At 34.1% G+C, this 20,285-nt stretch overlaps 1 protein-coding gene across 1 annotated transcript; it reads left to right on the top strand.

Annotated features, from left to right (window-relative positions):
* Positions 1-5: 5 nt before the first annotated feature.
* Positions 6-17,637, top strand: CDC37L1 (cell division cycle 37 like 1, HSP90 cochaperone). The gene is made up of 7 exons (XM_020875111.2): positions 6-259; positions 3,856-4,137; positions 6,922-7,015; positions 9,623-9,738; positions 10,089-10,211; positions 13,464-13,628; positions 17,093-17,637. Exons 1-7 carry the CDS (start codon positions 128-130, stop codon positions 17,192-17,194), a joined length of 1,014 nt encoding a protein of 337 aa, XP_020730770.1. The 5' UTR covers positions 6-127; the 3' UTR covers positions 17,195-17,637.
* Positions 17,638-20,285: the final 2,648 nt, after the last annotated feature.

Consider the following 20,285-nt stretch of genomic DNA (forward strand, 5'->3'; position numbering starts at 1 on the left):
CGTCGGGGCTAGCAGAGGGATTCTGGGTAACGGCCCCAGCCGGCTGGGGCGGCTGGCTCCGCGCAGCGTGTAGTACTCACGCCAAGTCCGTTGGCTGTGGGGGTTGTAGGGCCGCTGGCAGCCGGACATGGAGCAGCCGTGGCCGCCACCAGGACCTTGGAACCTCCCTCGGGCAGAGGGTGAGGCTGAGGAAGAGAGTGACTTGGACTTGTCCCCCGGTTCTCCCCGCTGTCCGCAGCTGCCGGGAGGCGGCACCCAGGTGAGAAGGGAGCCCGTGTTCTGCGGGGTGGGGGGTGGGGAGGTGTTGTCACCAGGCCCCCAGAGATCTCTGTCTCTGCGACACTGTTTTGAGCTCCCACCTCCCCCTTTTACCCACGCCGACCCCGGGCGTCGGGGGCCTGATGTCATCCCATTGCTTTGTAACATCTACTGAGCTCTTCGAAGAGGGGCTGGCCATATATTCCCAACCTCCACCTCCACACACACGTTTTTCACCTTGGCTAATTTCTCACCCTTAAAGAAGTTCCTCCCCCCCCCCCCCTCTTCTGATGGCACCCAGATTTAGGACAGCTCGGTCTATAATGTTGACCCTTTTGTCCTCTTGTGCCTGCTCTTATCCGAACACTTTATTCTCTTGAAGGTTGTAATATTTGTGCACAGTTGATGGGAACAGTGAATGGTTGTATTTCAATAATTTTCTGAACCCCTGACTAAAGACTTTATGTCCAGTTTATTTTACTGACTTTTGACATCTGAGCAAATTCTGTAAATCTTGATTTTGATGCTGGCGTAAATCTCGGCCATTCGCGTCACCATTTCCCCCTTAGGTTTATGATTTTAGTTTTGCTTCATACCATTCTTCAGTTATAAACATATAGGCACGAGCTTGGCTTTCCTTCAGACTTTTTCCTCAGATTCCTGCCGCTTCCTGTGGTTTTCAGCCAAGCCTTTTTTCCTCTGAAACTTATCCAGATGTGATATAGTACCACTTAGGATTTTCTGGGTCCCACCTTACGGAGTGCTTATATAGTGCTCATATCACTTGGTCCTGGTTTTTCTTGTAACCTGTTTTCGGAGTATATTTCAGGATCACTGACTAAAGACTAATAAGTAAAATAAAATGGAGTTTAGATATCTGCCTTCTAGGCTTCTTACAAAATGGGATCCCTGAAGGCTTAACTGAGTTAATAGTTTTTCTCTAGACTTATCTTGCTGTTAATGAGAATGAGTGATTTAAATTGTATTCCAATAAGTGTAGGGTCGTTGATCTTAACCCCAGCTCACAGGGTTAGTTGGCTGCAAAGAGAAAAATGCTGTTTCATAACCACAGACTGTTCTTCAGCCAGTCATTGGGAAAGTACAAGACATTTTTTAGGAGGACAGAATGAGAGTTGATAAGTCGATAGTCACTAATTTTGGATCGCTGGTGTCATCTTTATATACAAAATATGTTATATAAGCATATAATGACTGTGGTACAGAGCGAAAAACAAAGAATGAACAGCAGCTGCCATTGTCAATTTTGAAGGCTTATAGAGAGGATAGAAAGGTCTCAAGAATTTCACTGCATAGTGTTTGAATCTAAAGTGTAACCTAAAAGAAACTGAATTCTAAAAATAGCTGTGTATTAATTTATAACCTTATTTAGCTGACAGGAATTTTAGAAATGATATTAGGCTTATCTCCTTCATTAAAAGTGATTTCCTTGAGACCATGTAGCTAGTCAGTGGCAGAATTAGATCCTGCCACATCCTGGTTTAGAACCCACTTCTGGAACCTAGTACAGTGTTTTTTTCCCACCTACTGCACTGCCCATCCTGTGATGTAAAACTTTATTTGGCTGAAACTAACTTTGGTGCTAAAATTTACAACAGCCTTGGTGTAATTTTACCTAATATAGGGAACCTAGACATCTTAATGTCATATGTATAGTTCTGAGATCAAATTAAATGCAATTTGGAACTTAGAGATCCTGTTTGGAATATTTTTTAATGTAAAGTTATATTAGTAGACCTTAATGCTAACAGTTCCTTTTTCAAATCTGTGTTTATTAAATATAATCAATCATCTCAATACATGTGGCATAGTTAAATGCCCAAACATAGTCTTTGGAGAAGAATATAAACATTAATCAGTTTTAGAATTTGGAAATAAGATTTCTATGTTTGACTTGAGAAATGATTTGAGAATTTGCTCCTGCATAATTTGACCATGCAAGATATTTCCGTTTGTCCTCATCTTTGTTAGTATTTGTCTTTTCTTACAAAATAAATTTGACAGGTTCATTTGTCACCTCTTCCTAGTTCCTTCTTAAGCATAGCTAATCTACAATTATTCATAATCCTATTCTAGAATAACAAAAAGTAAAAGTAAATATTTGGTTGACTAGGACCATGTGGTAAATGAGCAACTGAAACATTTGAATACCAAGTGTCCACATTTGCCCAATAGAAGTCTAAGTTTGCCTGAAGACTCAGCCAGGAAGGAGGAACCTTGCATGCTACTTGACTTAGAATTCTTTACCACCACTAGTCTGTTCCAAGAAGTCAGGAGTCATTTATTCATCTAAGATTTATTGAATTCTAACCCCTCAAGAAGCTTATAGTTGAGTAAATAAGCACAATATTGTATGAAAGCACTCAAATGCATGAAGAAGTATGCATAACTTTGGTGGAGAGAAACAGGATAAGAGGGAAGGGAAGTGATGCTGGAATCTAGGATAGAGATGGGAGTTTAGGGATGGGGGATTGCCACACTGAAGTGGTGGGGGAAAGAAGAAAAGAATAAGCAGAGTAGTAGAAGGGTAACTACAACTGAGTCCAGAGAGATAATAGGAAGTGAGATCATGATGCACCATGCCATGCTATGAAGTTTGTACTTTAAAAGTTCTCAAGACTCTGTGAATAAGTAAAATCATCATTTTTGTTGGAGAGATCATGCCAAGTCTAGTAGAGAATGGCTTGAGATTAGAAAGGCTATACTTCTATAATTAAAGTGAGAAATTATAAGGGCTTGAATAGTGATGCAGGTAAGGGAATAGATTGGAGTAAAATTATTCTGAATACCTACCTTGAAATTGGTCTACATTTTGGCTAAGAAATCATGAAAAATGTGCCTTTAGCTTTTGTTCTATAGAGCCGAAAATTAGAAGGAATTAAATATCCATCTTGATACTTTACATGTGGAGGTTGAATAATTGTTAAAACTGAGTACTTTTGCGTCTGAGTAGAACAGAATCACCAGGGTGGACCTAGTGACTTTTTTCTTTTTAATTAAAAAAATAGCCTATTTTTATTAGGATTAAGTAAGGTTATGTATCTGATACAGTCAGTTATAAATAGAAATTTCCAATAAGAACTTCTCAGATTACCGAGGACTAGGGTAATACAGAAAGAAAATAGAAACCAAGAAGTGATTACTTCTAAATAAGCAGTTCTTTGCAGTGAAGAACTTGCAGAGCAAAACTCTAAAGGTCTGGTTTTCAGTATGTTGAGTGATAAGATGATGAACTATATTTAAGCTTTTGTTCTCATTATTTTGTTCCAGGATTATAAAGGCTATAAATCAAATGTTTGTTGAGGCCCTGCTGTATGCAGAACACTGTGCTAGTTGCCAGGCTTTTTGTTGCTGTTAGTTGTCCAGGGAGAGACACAAATTAACGAAGAAGCTTAGAGTCTCAGTGATGAAACAGACCTATAATATAAAATTGTAACTGCTGGACACAAAAAGGCCAGACACCTATATGCCAAAAACATTGTACAGAAATCCTTGACTAATAGAAAATTGAACTGTTCTACATAAGCATACCTGTTCTGTTGCCTTCTTCATTTCTTAAAAATACTGTTTTTTGTCCAGATGTATAGCCATGGAATCGAAATGGCTTGCCAGAAGCAGAAAGAGTTTGTGAAGAGCTCTGTGGCGTGTAAATGGAATCTCGCTGAAGCTCAGCAGAAACTTGGTAGCTTAGCACTGCATAACTCTGAGTCCTTGGATCAGGAACATGCCAAAGCACAAACAGCAATATCAGAACTGAGGCAACGGGAAGAAGAATGGCGGCAGAAAGAAGAGGCTCTAGTACAAAGAGAGAGAATGTGTTTGTGGAACATGGATGCCATTAGCAAGGATGTTTTTAATAAGGTATTATCTTTTATTGGGCCTGCTGATATAAGGAAAGACTGAAATGTTTGTGCAAACCAGTTGTGCATATCTGATAACAAAGCAACAGAATCCTGTAAACAGTATTCAATTTGACAGTTTAGGAGAAGTGATCGTTATAGAAACATGTATCCCAAGTAGTGTCTAATGTTGGTAGTCCTTAATCCAATCATATGGCTGCAGCATAGCACAGTGAATATGAATGTGGGTTCTAGTCAGACTGCCTCAAATGTCAACTTTGTCACAGCCTGGCTTTGTGACCTTGGGCAGATCCCTTCCCTAAGCCTCAGTTTCCTCAAATATAAAGAGCAGGTATAAAGATTAAGCAAGGTAACATCATAGAAGCAGGTAGCATGGGGCCTGGCATGTGGTAAAGATCAGATGTTACCAGAGATTTATGGTGTTGCTGTGCTTATCAGCTTGCTTTCAGTTTTTTTGTTGTTGTTTAGTCACTAAGTTGTGTCCAGCTCTTTTGCAGTCCCATGGACTGTAACTCGCCAGGCTCCTCTGTCCATGGGTTTTTCCAGGTAAGAATACTGGAGTGGGTTACCATTTCCTTCTCCAGGGGTTCTTCCCAACCAAAGAATAAAACTCACGTCTCCTGCTTGGCAGGTAGATTTTTTACCACTGAGCCACCTGGGAAACCCAACACTAATGTAGTTACTGGTTTTATCAAGTAAAACAAAGTTTCTCACTGTTATTTACCAGTATGCATTTAGTAACCCTCAGATAGTAATCTGGACCTAGTGTTACAGGCATTACTGCTGAAATGAGTAGTAAAATATTTATGCCAAGTTAGTAGTTTATTAGGAGCAGTCTTCTGTTTCTCACTGGATTACATAGACCTTATTCTTTGATTTCCGAATCTGAAAAAGAAGTGGGCAATGAAATAAAGTCATTTTCATCTAAATGTGTAAAGTAATATTTCTTTCTATTTGTACTAAACTCTCAAGCCTCAGGAGTAGACTGCTCATTCTTGTCTAAGTCCACATTCATTTTATCTTTAACCTTCATTATTCTCTAGATGTACTGTGTAACACTACTTGTTTCTGCTCTGGCATCCACTCTAAAAGCCTCTCCTTCCCCAGGCATCTTTAATTTCTTTCCTCTGGACTAGCTCTAGTCCTGCTACAGCAATAAGTAATACACATAGGTAAATGTCCTGTACTACTAGCCTTATCAGTACTTTACTTTGTAATGAAGGTAAATTATAAGAGTATAACATACTTCTTATAAAAAAACAAAACATAGGCCTGTAAAATAGAGTTGAAAGGCTCCCTTCATTTCCCATTTCCCAGAGATAACCGCTGTTAACAATGAGTCATCTTTCTAGACTTTCCGTGCTTGTACCAAATTATATATTTTTCTTTCCCCTCAACAGAATCATTCTTTAACAGATTGTTCACTATATCTATGTATATTGTTCTAAGGGATGTGCCTTCTTAAGTGTTATTTTACTTATGTTTTGCATTTATACCCCAAAACTATTTAAAATGATCTTTTTATAATACAGGGAATGGTCAAAACAAGTGTTCTTTTGTTTATACAGTTATTGTCTCTTAACACAGTGGTCACAAAGAAAATACTTTTGTCTCTGCTTTTAATTATTTTTTTTCCTTAAGTTAGATTCTAATGTAGCCTACATTTTTACCAGAATTAATCAAGACTATCTTTATGTTCCAGTCATTTGCTGAAAATCATGCATTCATTTTGTTGGGGAGCTTGAGATTTGAGAGGACAGGTCTAGATCTGCGCTAGTCTGACAACTTGATAGCTGCTAGCCATATGTGCTATTGAATACTTGAAATGTAGCTAGTCCAAACTGAGACGTGCTGCAAGTGTAAAATACACACCAGATTCCGGTGGCTTAGTACCAGAAAAGTAAAATATTTCATTAATAATTATTTATATTACTTATATGTTGAAATGATAATATGTTGGATATGTTGGGTTAAATAGATACTATTTCATCTGTTTCTTTTTTTAATGTGGCTGATAGAAAACTTTACAGTTGTGACTTGGATTGTATTTCTGTTGGACAGTTCTGGTCTAGATGGCAGGATATACAAAGAGGGAAAAAAAATGCTTTTATTTTGAAATATATAAACTTGTGTGCTTCCTGACTGTAAACTGGCAGAGAGCTAGTTTTCAATTTCCATTTTTGGCAGTGATGATCTCAAGGTTTAAATGTGATCACATAATGTACTGAGAAACTTTTTGCCAGTTTTTGTGGCCAAATAAAAACTTCATCTTGGTCTGTTTTATGACTTTAACTGAAAATAAGCACTTCCTTAATAGAAGTTTGTGCGTGATTTCAGAATCAAACTATTTAGCCTCTCCTAAGAAAAGTTTACAACAAAAGTTTACAAACCTAAAATAGGTTTATGTCTTAGGAAAATTTTGTAGTAAATGTACTCTATAATCTTTGAATTTCTGGGTTTGTTTCCACCAAGAACTCCGAAGATTAGACTAGAGTTGCAAATATTTAATGGAAATGAATAATGCAAAAATAAATTATGCGTGTAAAGGATTTTTCTATACCTGCCTTTGACGGGCATATTTGTTTTTACAAAAAAGTTAATTCATTTGTTTTTCTCTGTGATTTCTAAAATAGAGTTTTACAGATGAATTTAATGATACAATATCAATTTACTGTATCACCTTTTTATAATGTCTATAAGAAGGATTGCTGGGCATTCAGTATCTGAGAAAGAAGATCCAATTATAATATAAAATCTGATTTTAACTTCAAAACTTTTTTCTTAGAGTTTTATTAATCAAGATAAAAGAAAAGAAACAGAAGATGAAGATAAATCAAAATCATTTATGCAGAAACATGAGCAGAAAATTAGACATTTTGGTAAGTCTACTACTTGAGTTTCCTTCTTTTGTAATGTTTGGTATCATAAATGTATGTACAGAAACTTAATTTATAAATTAGAGACAAACTCCAGTTGTACAGCTACTTCTGGCACAGTTGTCTTTGGCTCGTTTTAGAGCTATACATAAAAAAATAGAGTGATAGAGTAAACTGAATTGTGGAAAAAAGCAGAATTCAACCTGTTTGTATAATGCTACCCTCTATGACCTAGTTGTCTTTTTTTTTTTTACTACCTAGACTCTGCATTTCCCAACTAGGGAAGTTCCTGCTTTTGTCTTTTTTTATCTTTGCTTTCCTGGTATCTGGTTATCTTACGGTTGTAAGATTAGCATTTTTCAGATTTTGGATATGATGCTATACAATTCATGCACATCCTTCAACTGTTATTCAGATAAATAACAAGTAATAGAATATAATCTATAATAAGTAAGAGAAATATACATACAAAGAACTGAAAAATAGTTTTCTCTACTGGAGAAAAACGATAGGATGGGGGTTGATTTAAGTGAAGGCTTCCCAGAGGAGGGAACATCTCAGTTAGATTTTGAGGACCATGTAGGCGCTTTCCTGTAGATGAAGGGAGGCAAGGCAGCAGCCACAGCATGTACAAAGCCAGAGTCGGGAAGTAGTATGATATGTCCTAAGAATTATAAGCAGTAACAATACTGCTGGAGTGAAAATGCTACTGGGGAGTATAATGTGTCAATTTAGTAAATATATGTTAATAAGCTTTTTAAGTGACATTTTGAGACTTTTTTCTGTTGGTGGTTTTCTCCCAAAGTAGTAGAATTTCATTCATCCTTATGTCAGTATAATGGATACTACTTTAGTTTTTTATTTCTTTTTTGTAGTTTATTCATAAAATTTATTAATTTTTCTCATACTTTTTATTTTAAAAAATGAAATAAGCTTGTATTGTTTAATTCAATAATAGTTTCTGAAGAAGTAAGTAAAGTTTATTTTTGCACATATTATCATTCCAGCATTATTTATTATAGAAACAAATAGAAAAACTATGGTCATCCTCAAGAGTTGATTTTGTCTCCATTATTGAATAGATAGTTTAAAACCTTTTAACATTCAGTGACACCCTTTTTCACGGCCCTTACAAGTGTCACTAACCCTTTCGTAAATTCTCTTTCCTTCAAAAGAGACCAAAACAGATAGGAATTTTGTGCCTGAGTAAGTCACAGTGCTGCCATGGAGAGGTAAACAGGAGAAGCAGTGATCTCTCTGAATAGTTGATAGAGTTGAAAATATTCCCTCTTTAGAAGTGTAACAAAGCTAAGGCAAAATTGCTGTATAGGATTTATTTTATGGCATCAGGTATAAGAAATAAGGATTATACTTTCTTTAGATCTGACCTCTAGAAGTTATTACTTAAATTCTTTCACTGTAGTTTGAGAAGAAGTTTAAAGTCACTTAAATAATCATTATGTTTCTCAGAATTTAAAATGACCTAGTCACTGTATCCAAAGTGTTGGGGAAATAACTATAAAGTTTGTAAAACTCTTTATGAGAAAATGCTAAAATACTATTTTCCAATTTTTTTAATGAGGAAAAAATCATTTATTTTTAATTGATTTCCTTGTGTTACTGTATGTTTCTCAGTAAGACATTTGTTCTCAGTTTTGTTTTTACTTATGTTCTGATGTGGAACTTTAACATACAGAAGTTCATTTTGTGTCTGGAGAAAAGATTTATTGCCGAACTATTGAGATAGCCTTGTGAAATTTCCGTGATGATTCTTGGATAACTTTCTTGGTTGGATGAATCTAAATAAAGGTCAGCACTTTGCTGATTCTGTGATTATTTGGGTGGTATCAACTTTTTGGCCAAATTTCTCACTAATTTGGGTAAAGATGACAGTACACCTTTAGTAGCATTTGGATTAGTTTAGTATTTTAAAGCAAAATGGCAGCATTTCCAAATATACTTAACCAACTTTAAAAGAGTTTATTTTCTGTGTCTAAACAGTGATCATGATTAAATGTTTAACATGACTGAAGTGGTTAAACTATATTTACTACTATAACACTGACTGGATTGGTTTCCCATGCAGTATTTTACTATATCAGACATTTTAGTAAATTAGAGGAAATGTAATTTTCCTGAATCTTTTATTAAGTCTTTGTTGGCTCAGTGTAGTTTACTTTTGAAAAGTAAAGGTTTGAAAAGAAAGGTTTTGCTTTCTTTTCCATCTTCCCAATAGAAAAATTTGTATTCTATGAATAAATAATACTGAATCTCCTGAAATTATTGTACTTAATGTTCGCCTAGAATGACCAACCAGCCATATCTATTTGCCAGGGATTTGGGGCTTTCCCTAGATACAGGACTTTTATAGCTTTAAACCAATCACCCTACTTCATCCTGACAAATTATTTGAAATAAAATTTGCTGTGAATTTTGAAAGCTATTTACAGTATGCCAGGTATTGCTTTATTATCTATCTTCATTTGCTCTTTTACCATAACATTTCTGTGGTAATACGAGCTGTCTTTAAAGAGAATCATTTTAAAATACCATTTCTTTGCTTACGGGAGGAAAGTATTTGACATTCATGGTTTAATTCTTGTTTTACAGGTATGTTAAGTCGATGGGATGATAGTCAGAGATTTTTGTCTGACCATCCATACCTTGTATGTGAAGAAACTGCTAAATATCTTATTTTATGGTGTTTTCATCTAGAAGCTGAACAGGTATCATGTGAAACTTGAATTTCTGAGAACTTTAGTGGAATGCCGATTTGCTCCCCGCCCCCCCATTACTTTAAATGTAAGCAGAAAGGTCATTAAATGGAATTCCAGTTTTGTTTTGTTTTCAGGATCTGCTTGAGCTTACTGTTGGCATCTTTCCTTAGTTATTTCAGTTAGCATAGGGAAACTTTTTTCCAGTGTGCTTTCCCTGCTTTCCTGTCCCCTCATCTCTCTTGTTCCCATACTATAAACCTTTTTCTTTTTTAACCTATTAAAAATTCATGTTTTAAAAATCTGAATAGTAATCACAATATCAAGTATATTTCTTATAATTTTAATCTGTTTATTTTCAGAAAGGGGCTCTAATGGAACAAATAGCACATCAAGCAGTTGTAATGCAGTTTATTATGGAAATGGCCAAAAACTGTAATGTGGATCCAAGAGGATGTTTTCGCTTATTTTTCCAGAAAGCCAAAGTAAGTAGCTATTTGGTATTATTATTTTATTTTTTTATTGAAGGATAATTGTTGTTTGTTATTATTAAATGGGAAAGTTAGGCTTTAGCGGAAACCTCTTTTTGTCCATACACATCAAAGGAGGCCATCCAACCAGGATGCCACAGGCTAGATTCTGTAGATTTTATAATGAAAAGAAAAAGTATATTGCTATTTTTATGCTAATTTAGATTAAGAGGCTGTACTATAGCATTATGTGAACTGGAGACCCAATTACATGAATGTATATATTCAGGAAAATTAGAGGAATGGTTTGAGAAAAAAAAACTGTAGTTCATAGAATATTATGCAGCTTTCAAGATTATATGAAAATTATATGAGGTATTTTTAATCTGAGAAAATGCTTTGCTATAAAGTGAAAAGACGCAATACATTTATATATGTAGGATAATGTCAGCTATGTTAAAGAAAAATAGATATGTTTAGAAAGATCGACATTTCACACTCACTAAATTAGTAATGATTTAAAGGTTGTACAAGAAGTAGAGCAATAGTAATTCATATTAACTACCTGTAGGAGTGTAAATTGGTGTAACCACTTTGGAAGATTTTCTTGTAAAATTGAACAAGGCAAGTGCCAACAGCCAGAAATTCTCCTAGATATATATACTCTTGAAAAAAATTTCTCAACATGTGATCCAAGGATACTCAAGGGTCTTCAAGACCCTTTCCAGAGGTCCTGAGTTAAAATTATTTTTATAATACTAAGATGTTATTTGTCATTTTCACTCTCCTTGTGTGAGTGTGCAGCTTGGATTGATACAGAAGCAGATGTATGAATACAGCTATCTTCTTTTAAGCCCAGACTTCTCACTAAATAGTTTGTTTTGGAAATATAGTTTAAAGATATATATATATATATGTATGTATGTTATATGTTAAAAATGTTAACATGTAATGAGTTTGTTATTATATTTCAGTTAATATTTAATTCCACAGTTTTAATTTCTAACATAATTATTGATAGATACAGTCCACATAAACAGGAGCTCTTTAGGTTCCTCAACAATTTTCCGGAGCATGAAGCAGTCCTGAGACTATAAAGTTTGAGAATTTGCTGCCCTAGAAAAACTCCTATATATGTGCTTCATAGAAGTGTTCATAGTAGCAAGAAGTCTGGGAACAACCTAAGTATCTGTTAACAGTATAATGAATAAATTGTGGTATATTCATTTAGTAATATACTAATCAGCACTGGCATGGATAAAAAAACAAGAAACTAAAAAAACAAGTCTCAGAATGAAATACCTGCTATTATTTTTAAAGTATTTTATATTTTAACAAGCAGAACTAAATAATATATTGTTGAGGGATATGTAAACAGGAAAACTGAAGAGACAGAGGAGTGACTGACAAGTCAGAGTTGTAACCTCAGAGAGAGATGAAATGCTCATTTTTGAAACTGATCTCTAAAGTACTAGTATAGAAAAAAAATAAAGTACTAGTATTGATCTGTTTCCTAATTTTTGTGGGTACGTAGTACGATTCTTGCCCAGTAAATTGTACATATATATTTTACGTGATTTTTTGTATATTTGATACATTTTAGCATACATAAGTTAGAAGAAAATGTACCAGAAGTTTAATTTTGATTATATTTGAGTGGTAGAATTACAAATGGTTTCCATTTTCTTTTTCATGTCCTACAAAGAACATATTTCCTTTTATAAATAGAGAAAAACATTGTATTTTTAAATTATAAAAATTTTTTAGTGTGGCAGAAGTTGTACCTTCTGCTGTTAAAATAGGAAATTTTCCCAAAACAGTGGTTTTAATGAGTAAATGATTGAGTTGGTATTTTAGACTTCTGATGACTGTTTTAAATTTTGACACACAGGTAGTTAAAAATAAAGTTTCTTCTTCATCTTACATTAAAGGATGTGTTTGAACTAGTGTTTAATAGCATAATGGAACATAGTCATACAATATGTATTTTTTGACATTTATAATACTTTGACAAAATAGAACTAAACAACTCTGAAGCTATAGATCTTAACATTTTGTTCTTAATATTTTTTTTAAGTAAGAAATAACTTTCATGAACTATTTGCTTTGTGAAAGGTACTCTAAGCACTTCACATGGATTAACTCATTAAACATTCATAACATTTTATAAGGATAATTACTTTTTTTTTTTTTTACAAATGAGGAAGTTAGCATAGAGAAATTGAGCAAGTGACCCATAGGTTGCTTAATAAAACAAAAATCAATCAAGTCTCTCTAGATCTAAATACCTAGGGTTTAGGCATGCAGTAAGGTCAGCAGTTGTGTCACTTGATTCCTTTAATGGTTTGTTGCATAACTGTTTCAGAAGGATTACTTTTGGATATGAAGGCTAACATTCCATGTGTCTCCATAAGTACCATTTATTGACTATAAAGTGAAGTGTTAATAAAGAAATGACTCCTAAATTCATAAAAAAAATACAGAATAGCAGCACAGAACATTGTGTGCATTATTTGTATAGATATTGATGCTAATAACTAATCCACAGGTTTTAGCAGTTACACAACCTAAACTACATTAAAGAGAAAAATCACACTGCAGACAAATGGACCCAGTGATAATTCAGGAATGAGACTTTGACAGAATCTTCTCCACCACTCGAACTTAAAACCTATGTTCTATTGTGTAGGATGTGCTCTGTGTCATTTTTTTAATCTGCAAAGGAAATATTTATAAATGGAGGCTACTGCCAAAAGGATATTTTGCATTAAGAATTTCATTTATATTATATACATTATGGAGAGAATTCCCCTCCCTCAACATAACTCACTGTACTTTTTTCTTTCCATAATCTAAAACAGTAAGATATTTTCATACCAAAGTTAAATGTTGACTTTAATTGGTCTTCAGCTTTTAACAAATAGGGACTTTAGGGTTAGAGAATTACTAACAACAGGTAGTAAGTGTTTCCACATTAACTGACAGAGAATTAGAAGGTTTATTACATTTGTGTGTGTGTGTGTAAAGAAGGGTTATTTCTTCTTTTATTTTGCTGAAGCAGAGGAAAATGAAGCAAACCAATCTTTAATATTCATATAAAACAGGCAGTTTTCAGAAATCTGACAGAGATCTTGGTGGTTTCTACATTTAAACTGTTCACCTCATCTTTACTTCTTCCACTTCAGGCCTGGTATATGCTTTGTTAGAGTTTACTGTGTGGTCTGGAAACCTTGAAAATCAGTCTTTTTGTTTGTTTGTCTTTTCAAGGCAGAGGAGGAAGGTTACTTTGAAGCATTCAAAAATGAACTTGAAGCTTTCAAGTCAAGAGTCAGACTTTATTCTCAATCACCGAATTTTCAGCCTATGACAGTTCAGAATCATGTTCCCCATTCTGGTGTTGGATCTATAGCTTTATTAGAGTCCTTACCACAGGTAAGTTGAAAAAGTAAATATTTTATAAATGTATTTACATAATACTTGTTCTTTTGGACTTCTTTCTTCTTCTATGTGTGGTCATTTTAAATATTCTTGCCTCAAAAGATAACTCTGAGTTTCATCTCATGCCATGTTTTGGCATTAAGTCTCATCCATCTCTTGGGTATTTTAGAGACACACCAAATTCTGCTCTTTTAAATATAGAAGAGATGAGGACTATCTAAGCATTCTTAAGGGCACATGTTACCTGTTGATCATCTAAGTCATAACCTTCTCAAGATGGCTCCAACATCCCATCCTGAATAGAACTATACTGTTAAGAATTGAAGATGAATTAACTCCAAGCATATACCCAGGTAGCAACAGAGGTGATTTATTGCATGAGTTTATTAGTATTATCTTTTTAAATGTTGGTGTGGCCTACCAGATACAACATTTTAGTACAAATTAATGTAACTTATGCTGAACTCTTATTTCTGGTAGTATTGGTCAACTGTTTAAGCATCTTAGAAGTCTGCAATTAGATTAAGATAAAATTATCTCACTAGCGTGAAAGAATTTATGTCAAAAAAAGGAAGTTGGACCACTGGACCTGCCTGATTCTACTTAGAATTACAATTTTAAGTTATCACTAGGAAGTTGCTGCCCATTTTGGTTTTAGTAGCATTTAAATTGAACCAATCATCTCTCATTTTCAGACCAGCTTTAGCATTTTAGCCTATTGCCTACATAGTGAAAGGGAAGTCTCACTCAGAAGACGGTATGAAGAGAGACCTGTATTTTTAATTCTCAAGAGCTGTAGGAATTGATATTTTTCAATGCCTTGACTTTATAGCTATAATTTCACTAGTTCCAGTTATTTGTAGGCCAAAGGGACAATTTAAGGAAAGCGATTGATCATATTTAACTCAGCCAAAAATATAATTCTTAAGGATAAGAAAGAAAATCTGATTTTTAAATAATTAGTAATGTTACCCCTTAGACAGACATGTAAGCGACATTCTCCCTCAGTTTGTCCTCAGATTACCTCTTAATGCTGTTTTAATAAGGTGATGATTTTCTCTGCAGTTGAATGTGGTCTTTAAGAAATTTTATGACTAAGTCACTGTCAAGTCCAACATACAAACCTCCTAAAACTAAGGTGTCACATAATGAATGCAGAGGAAAAAAAGAGACTTTTGAGGATGCACCTGATTCTAAACATAAGAGGGAAAAGAGAAGATTTCAGCTAGAGCCACAGAAACACAGTCATCTGCTTGAGGGAAGGATAAGATGGAAAACAACCTGAGGGGTCAACTTGTCAACTGAGAGGAGATTTGGAAGAAGAGCTTAAAATAACAGCTTATTTTTATTATATCAATTTATAGATTACAAAACACTTGTATGTGGTATCTCATTTAATCTTCTCAAAAAAACTCATTTTCATTTTATGGATGAATAAAGTGAAGCTCCTGTAGGTTAAGTAGCCTGCTTGAAGTCAATACAATAAGTGATGGAGCTATTATTCTAATCCTGGATTTTTGTCCTACTCCACTGCTCATTCACCTACATCATAAACTGTTGAATCACATACTAGAAATATGACAGGATGCTCAGTTGTGTGCTCTTGGGAAGAACTGGTCTCTGAGACAATAAATGTATTGAGAATGTTACTGGATGAGAATATGGGGTAGTCAGTGGGATTTAAGTGTACATTAGGTTAGGTATATTGATTGCTTTTTGTTTTTTTAAGTCTCCTCAGTTCTTAGGGCTTCACTAGTGGTTCAGCAGTAAAGAATCCACCTGGAATTCAGAAGATGCGAGTTCGTTCCCTGGGTTGGGAAGATCCCCTGGAGAAGGGAATGGAACCCGCTCCAGTATTCTTGCCTAGGAAACCCCATGGACAGAGCAGCCTGGCAGGCTGCGGTCCATGGGGTTGCAAGAGTCGGACATGAACCCACCATCACTGCCACCTTCAGTTCTTAAGGAGATGGGTAGATGAATTTTAAAGAATCTCTTTAGCTACCTCTAATAGTCAAAATTCTCTCATAAAAACTGGAACCTAGTCGGAACTGTAAGCTCTGTTGGACCTGGGTGGTCAGAAAAGGTCTTAGCAGCCTGTCTCTTTGGAGAATGGGATAATTTAACAAGCTATTAATAATTTTTTATAAAACTTAAATTTGGATAACAGTTTAGCTTTTAATCTCTTTTTTAAATTGACAACAATCTTATGAGATAGACCAAATACCATTATCCTTAATTTTGAGAGAACTGAACCAATGCCCCCTGAACAGAGATGTAAGTAACAGTTACCTTAGGCTTATCCTATATACTAGCTTTTACTGTTACTCAATTTTGATGAATTATTTTCTCTGAGGATGGCATTATACTAAGTGGAAGAGTCAGGGTTAGAATTTAGGTCCAAGGTTACTTTAGTGTACCAGACTTCAGGCAGTTATTTGTGCCACTCCCTTCATAAAAAACCTTATTGACAATAATCCAATAACTTTCTTGTTCATTTTTTGACTTTTACAATAAAAGAATCACAAAGTATTGTACTTAATAAAAAGATATTTGAGAACGCTTCCTCCCTCTGGCATGGAGAGATCTGATATCTATGCCCTGTATGGACTGTTTTCCTCATTGATGTATATTAAATAAACAGATGAAAGTAGGTGATTCATAATAAAACTAAATAGCTAGGAGATATTCAGAACAACTGAGTAGACAAAATTGAATTATTGGAAGAATTTCCTTAAAGTCTTGGGTCTTAAGGGCTTATGTCTCTATTCATGGTGCTTTAGTAATAGTGGTTTTATTTTTGCATTTATTGAAAAAGGTTTTCTGTTCCTAGTTTTAGAAATGAACAAAATTAGAACATTTTTGAGTTCTTCTGTTTAAAAAAATAAAACCTAAATTACACTGTTCTTTTGTTTTCAACTTTTTAAGTACAAGTCTCTTTCAGATGATTTCTCACTTGAGTTTGTTTTAATCTCTGAGAAACCAAAATAGATTCTGAAGGTAGCTATAACTTTCACTTAGTAAATAGATTTTTTTTACCTTATTCTAGTGTTTTTATAATTTTAATATTTACTATTATAATTAGATAGTAATCATCATAATACCTTGCTGGCTTAAAGCCATCTTTTAAATTGTCAATAGCTGTATACATATAATCACATAGATATAGCTTTATATGATTAGTTAAAATTATAGTTTTCTTAAATGAAGGGAAGAGGTAGTGTTTATTACATTTCTTTTATATATATATCATTCTGTCTTTGTCACATCTCTTTGGGTTAAGTGGTAGTAATCTATTATTTTTTTCTTTATCATCTCGGGTTTCAACCAAAGTCTGACTTCAGTGTTCATCTTTTTTTCTATTCTGCTATATTGCAGAGAGAGAATGTGAAACTGAATATGCAGTTGCATGTACTGACAAAACTGATGATCATCCATTCTTTCCTCTCTATACTTTTCAGAATCCAGATTATCTTCAGTATTCTATCAATACAGCTCTCTGCAGTTTAAACTCAGTGGTACATAAAGAAGATGATGAACCGAAAATGATGGACACTGTATAATTTGGTTAAGACTGCTGAAGCCAAGTACTATTTTGTTACAAGAAAGGAAGAACTTGGCTATTTTCTTGACACTTTTATGGGTGCTGCACTTTATTTTTGTTCGGTTTTTGATGGGAGGGAAAACAGAGTACTGAAACAGTTTTGTAAAATTTTTTTTATGTGCTGCTAGGTTTTTTTTGTTTGTTTTGTTTTTTCCTGAAGAGAGGAGTGGTACCATATGTTGCAAGAAGTCAAACTGGACTTTTTTGGGGTTTTTTGGCTATTAATTTGCCTTTAATCTTACTGTTCTCAATTTTGGAATCAAGGTATGAAAATCTGCACAAATGAAATGTTTACAAGAACTGGCTGATTCTAGGAGGCATCTGCTACAGTCTTTTTATATGGATATGTACATGTCCTACTCTACAAAAATGATTAAAGATTAAAATGTATCCTATTGCTAATTTAGCTGTCAAATCTGGTGTTTCATCATATTAAAAGCAATAAATCAGTAGTTGATAATCTGCTTTACTAAATAAGCTGGGTAGTACAAATTAAAACAAGTCTTTCCCCTTAAAATAATACATTTGTTTCTTCAGCACCATCAGTTAAATCCTTGACTATAGTATCAATTTTATATGGATACTAAATTAACCCCCAAGTATTCTCAGACATATTTCCCTTAGAAGTTGGTTTTACCCTATTTGACATTTTAGTATTAGGGTTATATAGTGATATAAAAAGTGATAAAACTCATAACAGATTTTTTTTTTTTCATAGAGCCAACTTCAGTTCACTCTTAATTTCTTGACATAGTCTGGGATCTCTCAGGGAGCAAGTTTTAAAAGAACTAATGGTCTAAAAAAAAAAAGAACTAATGGTCTATAAAACAAATAAGAAGAAAAATCTGATTTTTTGAGTTACAGTTATTGTTTTACTCTGATGTGGCCCAAAGACCTTTTTAAAAGGCAAGAGACATCTTCTGACATGAACTCCTTATTTCTAAGAATTTGGTGATCCTTATTGCTAATGATGGCTTTTACTACATTGGTCATTCCTCTCTTTAGCTCAGTTACCATAGAATGCTTCTGAGCTTTAATACTTACCTATATAATTCACTTTAAATATGCCAGGATATTTGATGATTCATTTTACTAGGAATGAGATGACAATTAATTATGCTGTCCTTATTATTTAAGGATTAACCTTCTGACTTACAGGAACATGAGCTTTGATTTGCATCAGATGTAGTCTTTGGTGGCTCGGTCCCATTGGGACTAGTAGTAAACATGTAGAAGATGACCAAACGGCATTTGGACTGCACATCTCAATTTGAGAAGCCGCCTACATGGTGATCAGATCTGTGATGGCGGCTTCACTTGCACCTTGTTTTACACTAACCTGAGGTGATAAGGCACTTAGTACTCATAGAAACGGATTGGAGTTATTGAATCATACATATGTAACATCACAATCTTCCTGGTTTTCAGAATAAAACTTGTTTTTGTGCTTTTAATATATACTCTATAATAAAATGTTTGACTAATTTATGTGGTAGCATTCATCAGCCGGTATTTATTTTTTTTTTAACCAATGACCTAGTTATAGAAGTTTTCTGCTGCTGCTTTTTTTCCTATTTTGGAGCAAGCTCTTGTTTTTTCTGTCATATCAAATGGAGAATGAACATAGGAATAAAATTGCCAGCTTCATAGTAAAGTAACTTGAACCATTACTTTCTATTTCTCAACCTCACTTTTCCCCAGGATTTGCCTGTAAGCTCTAAATTGTTTTTAGTTTCATTTTGCCTTAAATTAGAGATATTAAAAACTGAAGATTGGAAGGAGGGAAATTATCAGCAAACTGAATTACACTATTCCTGAAGGATATTTTTGGTTTTTATTTTCTAAAATACAAATTATTTAAGAACTATTTAAAATTTGGTTATGTATATGCTTTTACTTAGGAAAGTGTTGTATGTTTTCAATGTGAAAGTGATTGGATTTATTTTGGGAACTACTGACTGATGCCATAATTTGCACCTAAAGACTATCTTACAGTTTAGCAGTACTTTAGTACTCAGAACAATAAGTTGACATCCTTTTTATTTTTCTTTATTTTGCTAAGAACGAATTCCTATTAGGAGAAATGTCTGTTTCTTAAATAATAAGGGTATACTAAGCAAAGGAATAATTTTTCAGGTTGCACAATTTTCTCCAAATTATACAAACCATGGAAAATCTAAACAAATGAAGTATCTTCAGAGTGCCTATCAGAGATTCTTACTTCATTTGATAAATTAATCTAATAAAAGATATTTTTTAAATAGCTATCTCTACAGTCCTTGTTCAGTTTTATCAGTGGTGGTAGATATAACACTGATTTAAATCAAACATTATTCTCTAGGAGACAGATGAGTAATATTCTCATCCATTTATACTGTGGGTTCTTTCAAATTTTGCCTAGTGAGCTCACATTATGTAATTTCTCTCGGAAAATTGGGACTTCTGTCAGACTGGCATCCCTATTACCCTTTTAAAAGTGAACTGAAATGGTGCCCAAAAAACATAGTTCAGTAGTGGCTTTACAAGATGAAAACATTGATTGTGAGTTTAGGCAAAATGATTCTGAAGTTAATCTTGGGGTATTTTCAGAGAAAAATAAGAAGATGTCAGTTTACTGTTCTCAAAGTTGGTCATGTATTTCAGTTCTTAAACTGATACAGGACAGAAATGTACTTATCTCAATTGAGGGTCAGGCTTTTCATTTCAGTTTTGCTACTATATCCTACGCATTTTAAAAGTCTGCACATTCATTTCCCATCTGTAGTGGACATGTATGTGCTATTTCACAGGTCTTCTGAGAAGCTGACTCATCTAATAAGTATTTGCTTGCTTACTATGTAAGCCGATGGCAGGGGGAGGTGCAATGATGAATAAAAGTTGATTATGAATTGCTTACAATCTAATAATGAAGTTGAAACCATTGTCATAAGCCTCAAAGAATAAGACTTAAAAGTTTTCGTCTTTTCTAAGTATGAAATTGATTTTTTTTAAATTCCCACATATTTCACTTGTTTCTTTAAATGACATTTGTCATGCTACTTTTCAAACAC

Source organism: Odocoileus virginianus, chromosome 18 (genome assembly GCF_023699985.2).
Source record: "Odocoileus virginianus isolate 20LAN1187 ecotype Illinois chromosome 18, Ovbor_1.2, whole genome shotgun sequence".
Classification (NCBI taxonomy): Eukaryota; Metazoa; Chordata; class Mammalia; order Artiodactyla; family Cervidae; genus Odocoileus; species Odocoileus virginianus.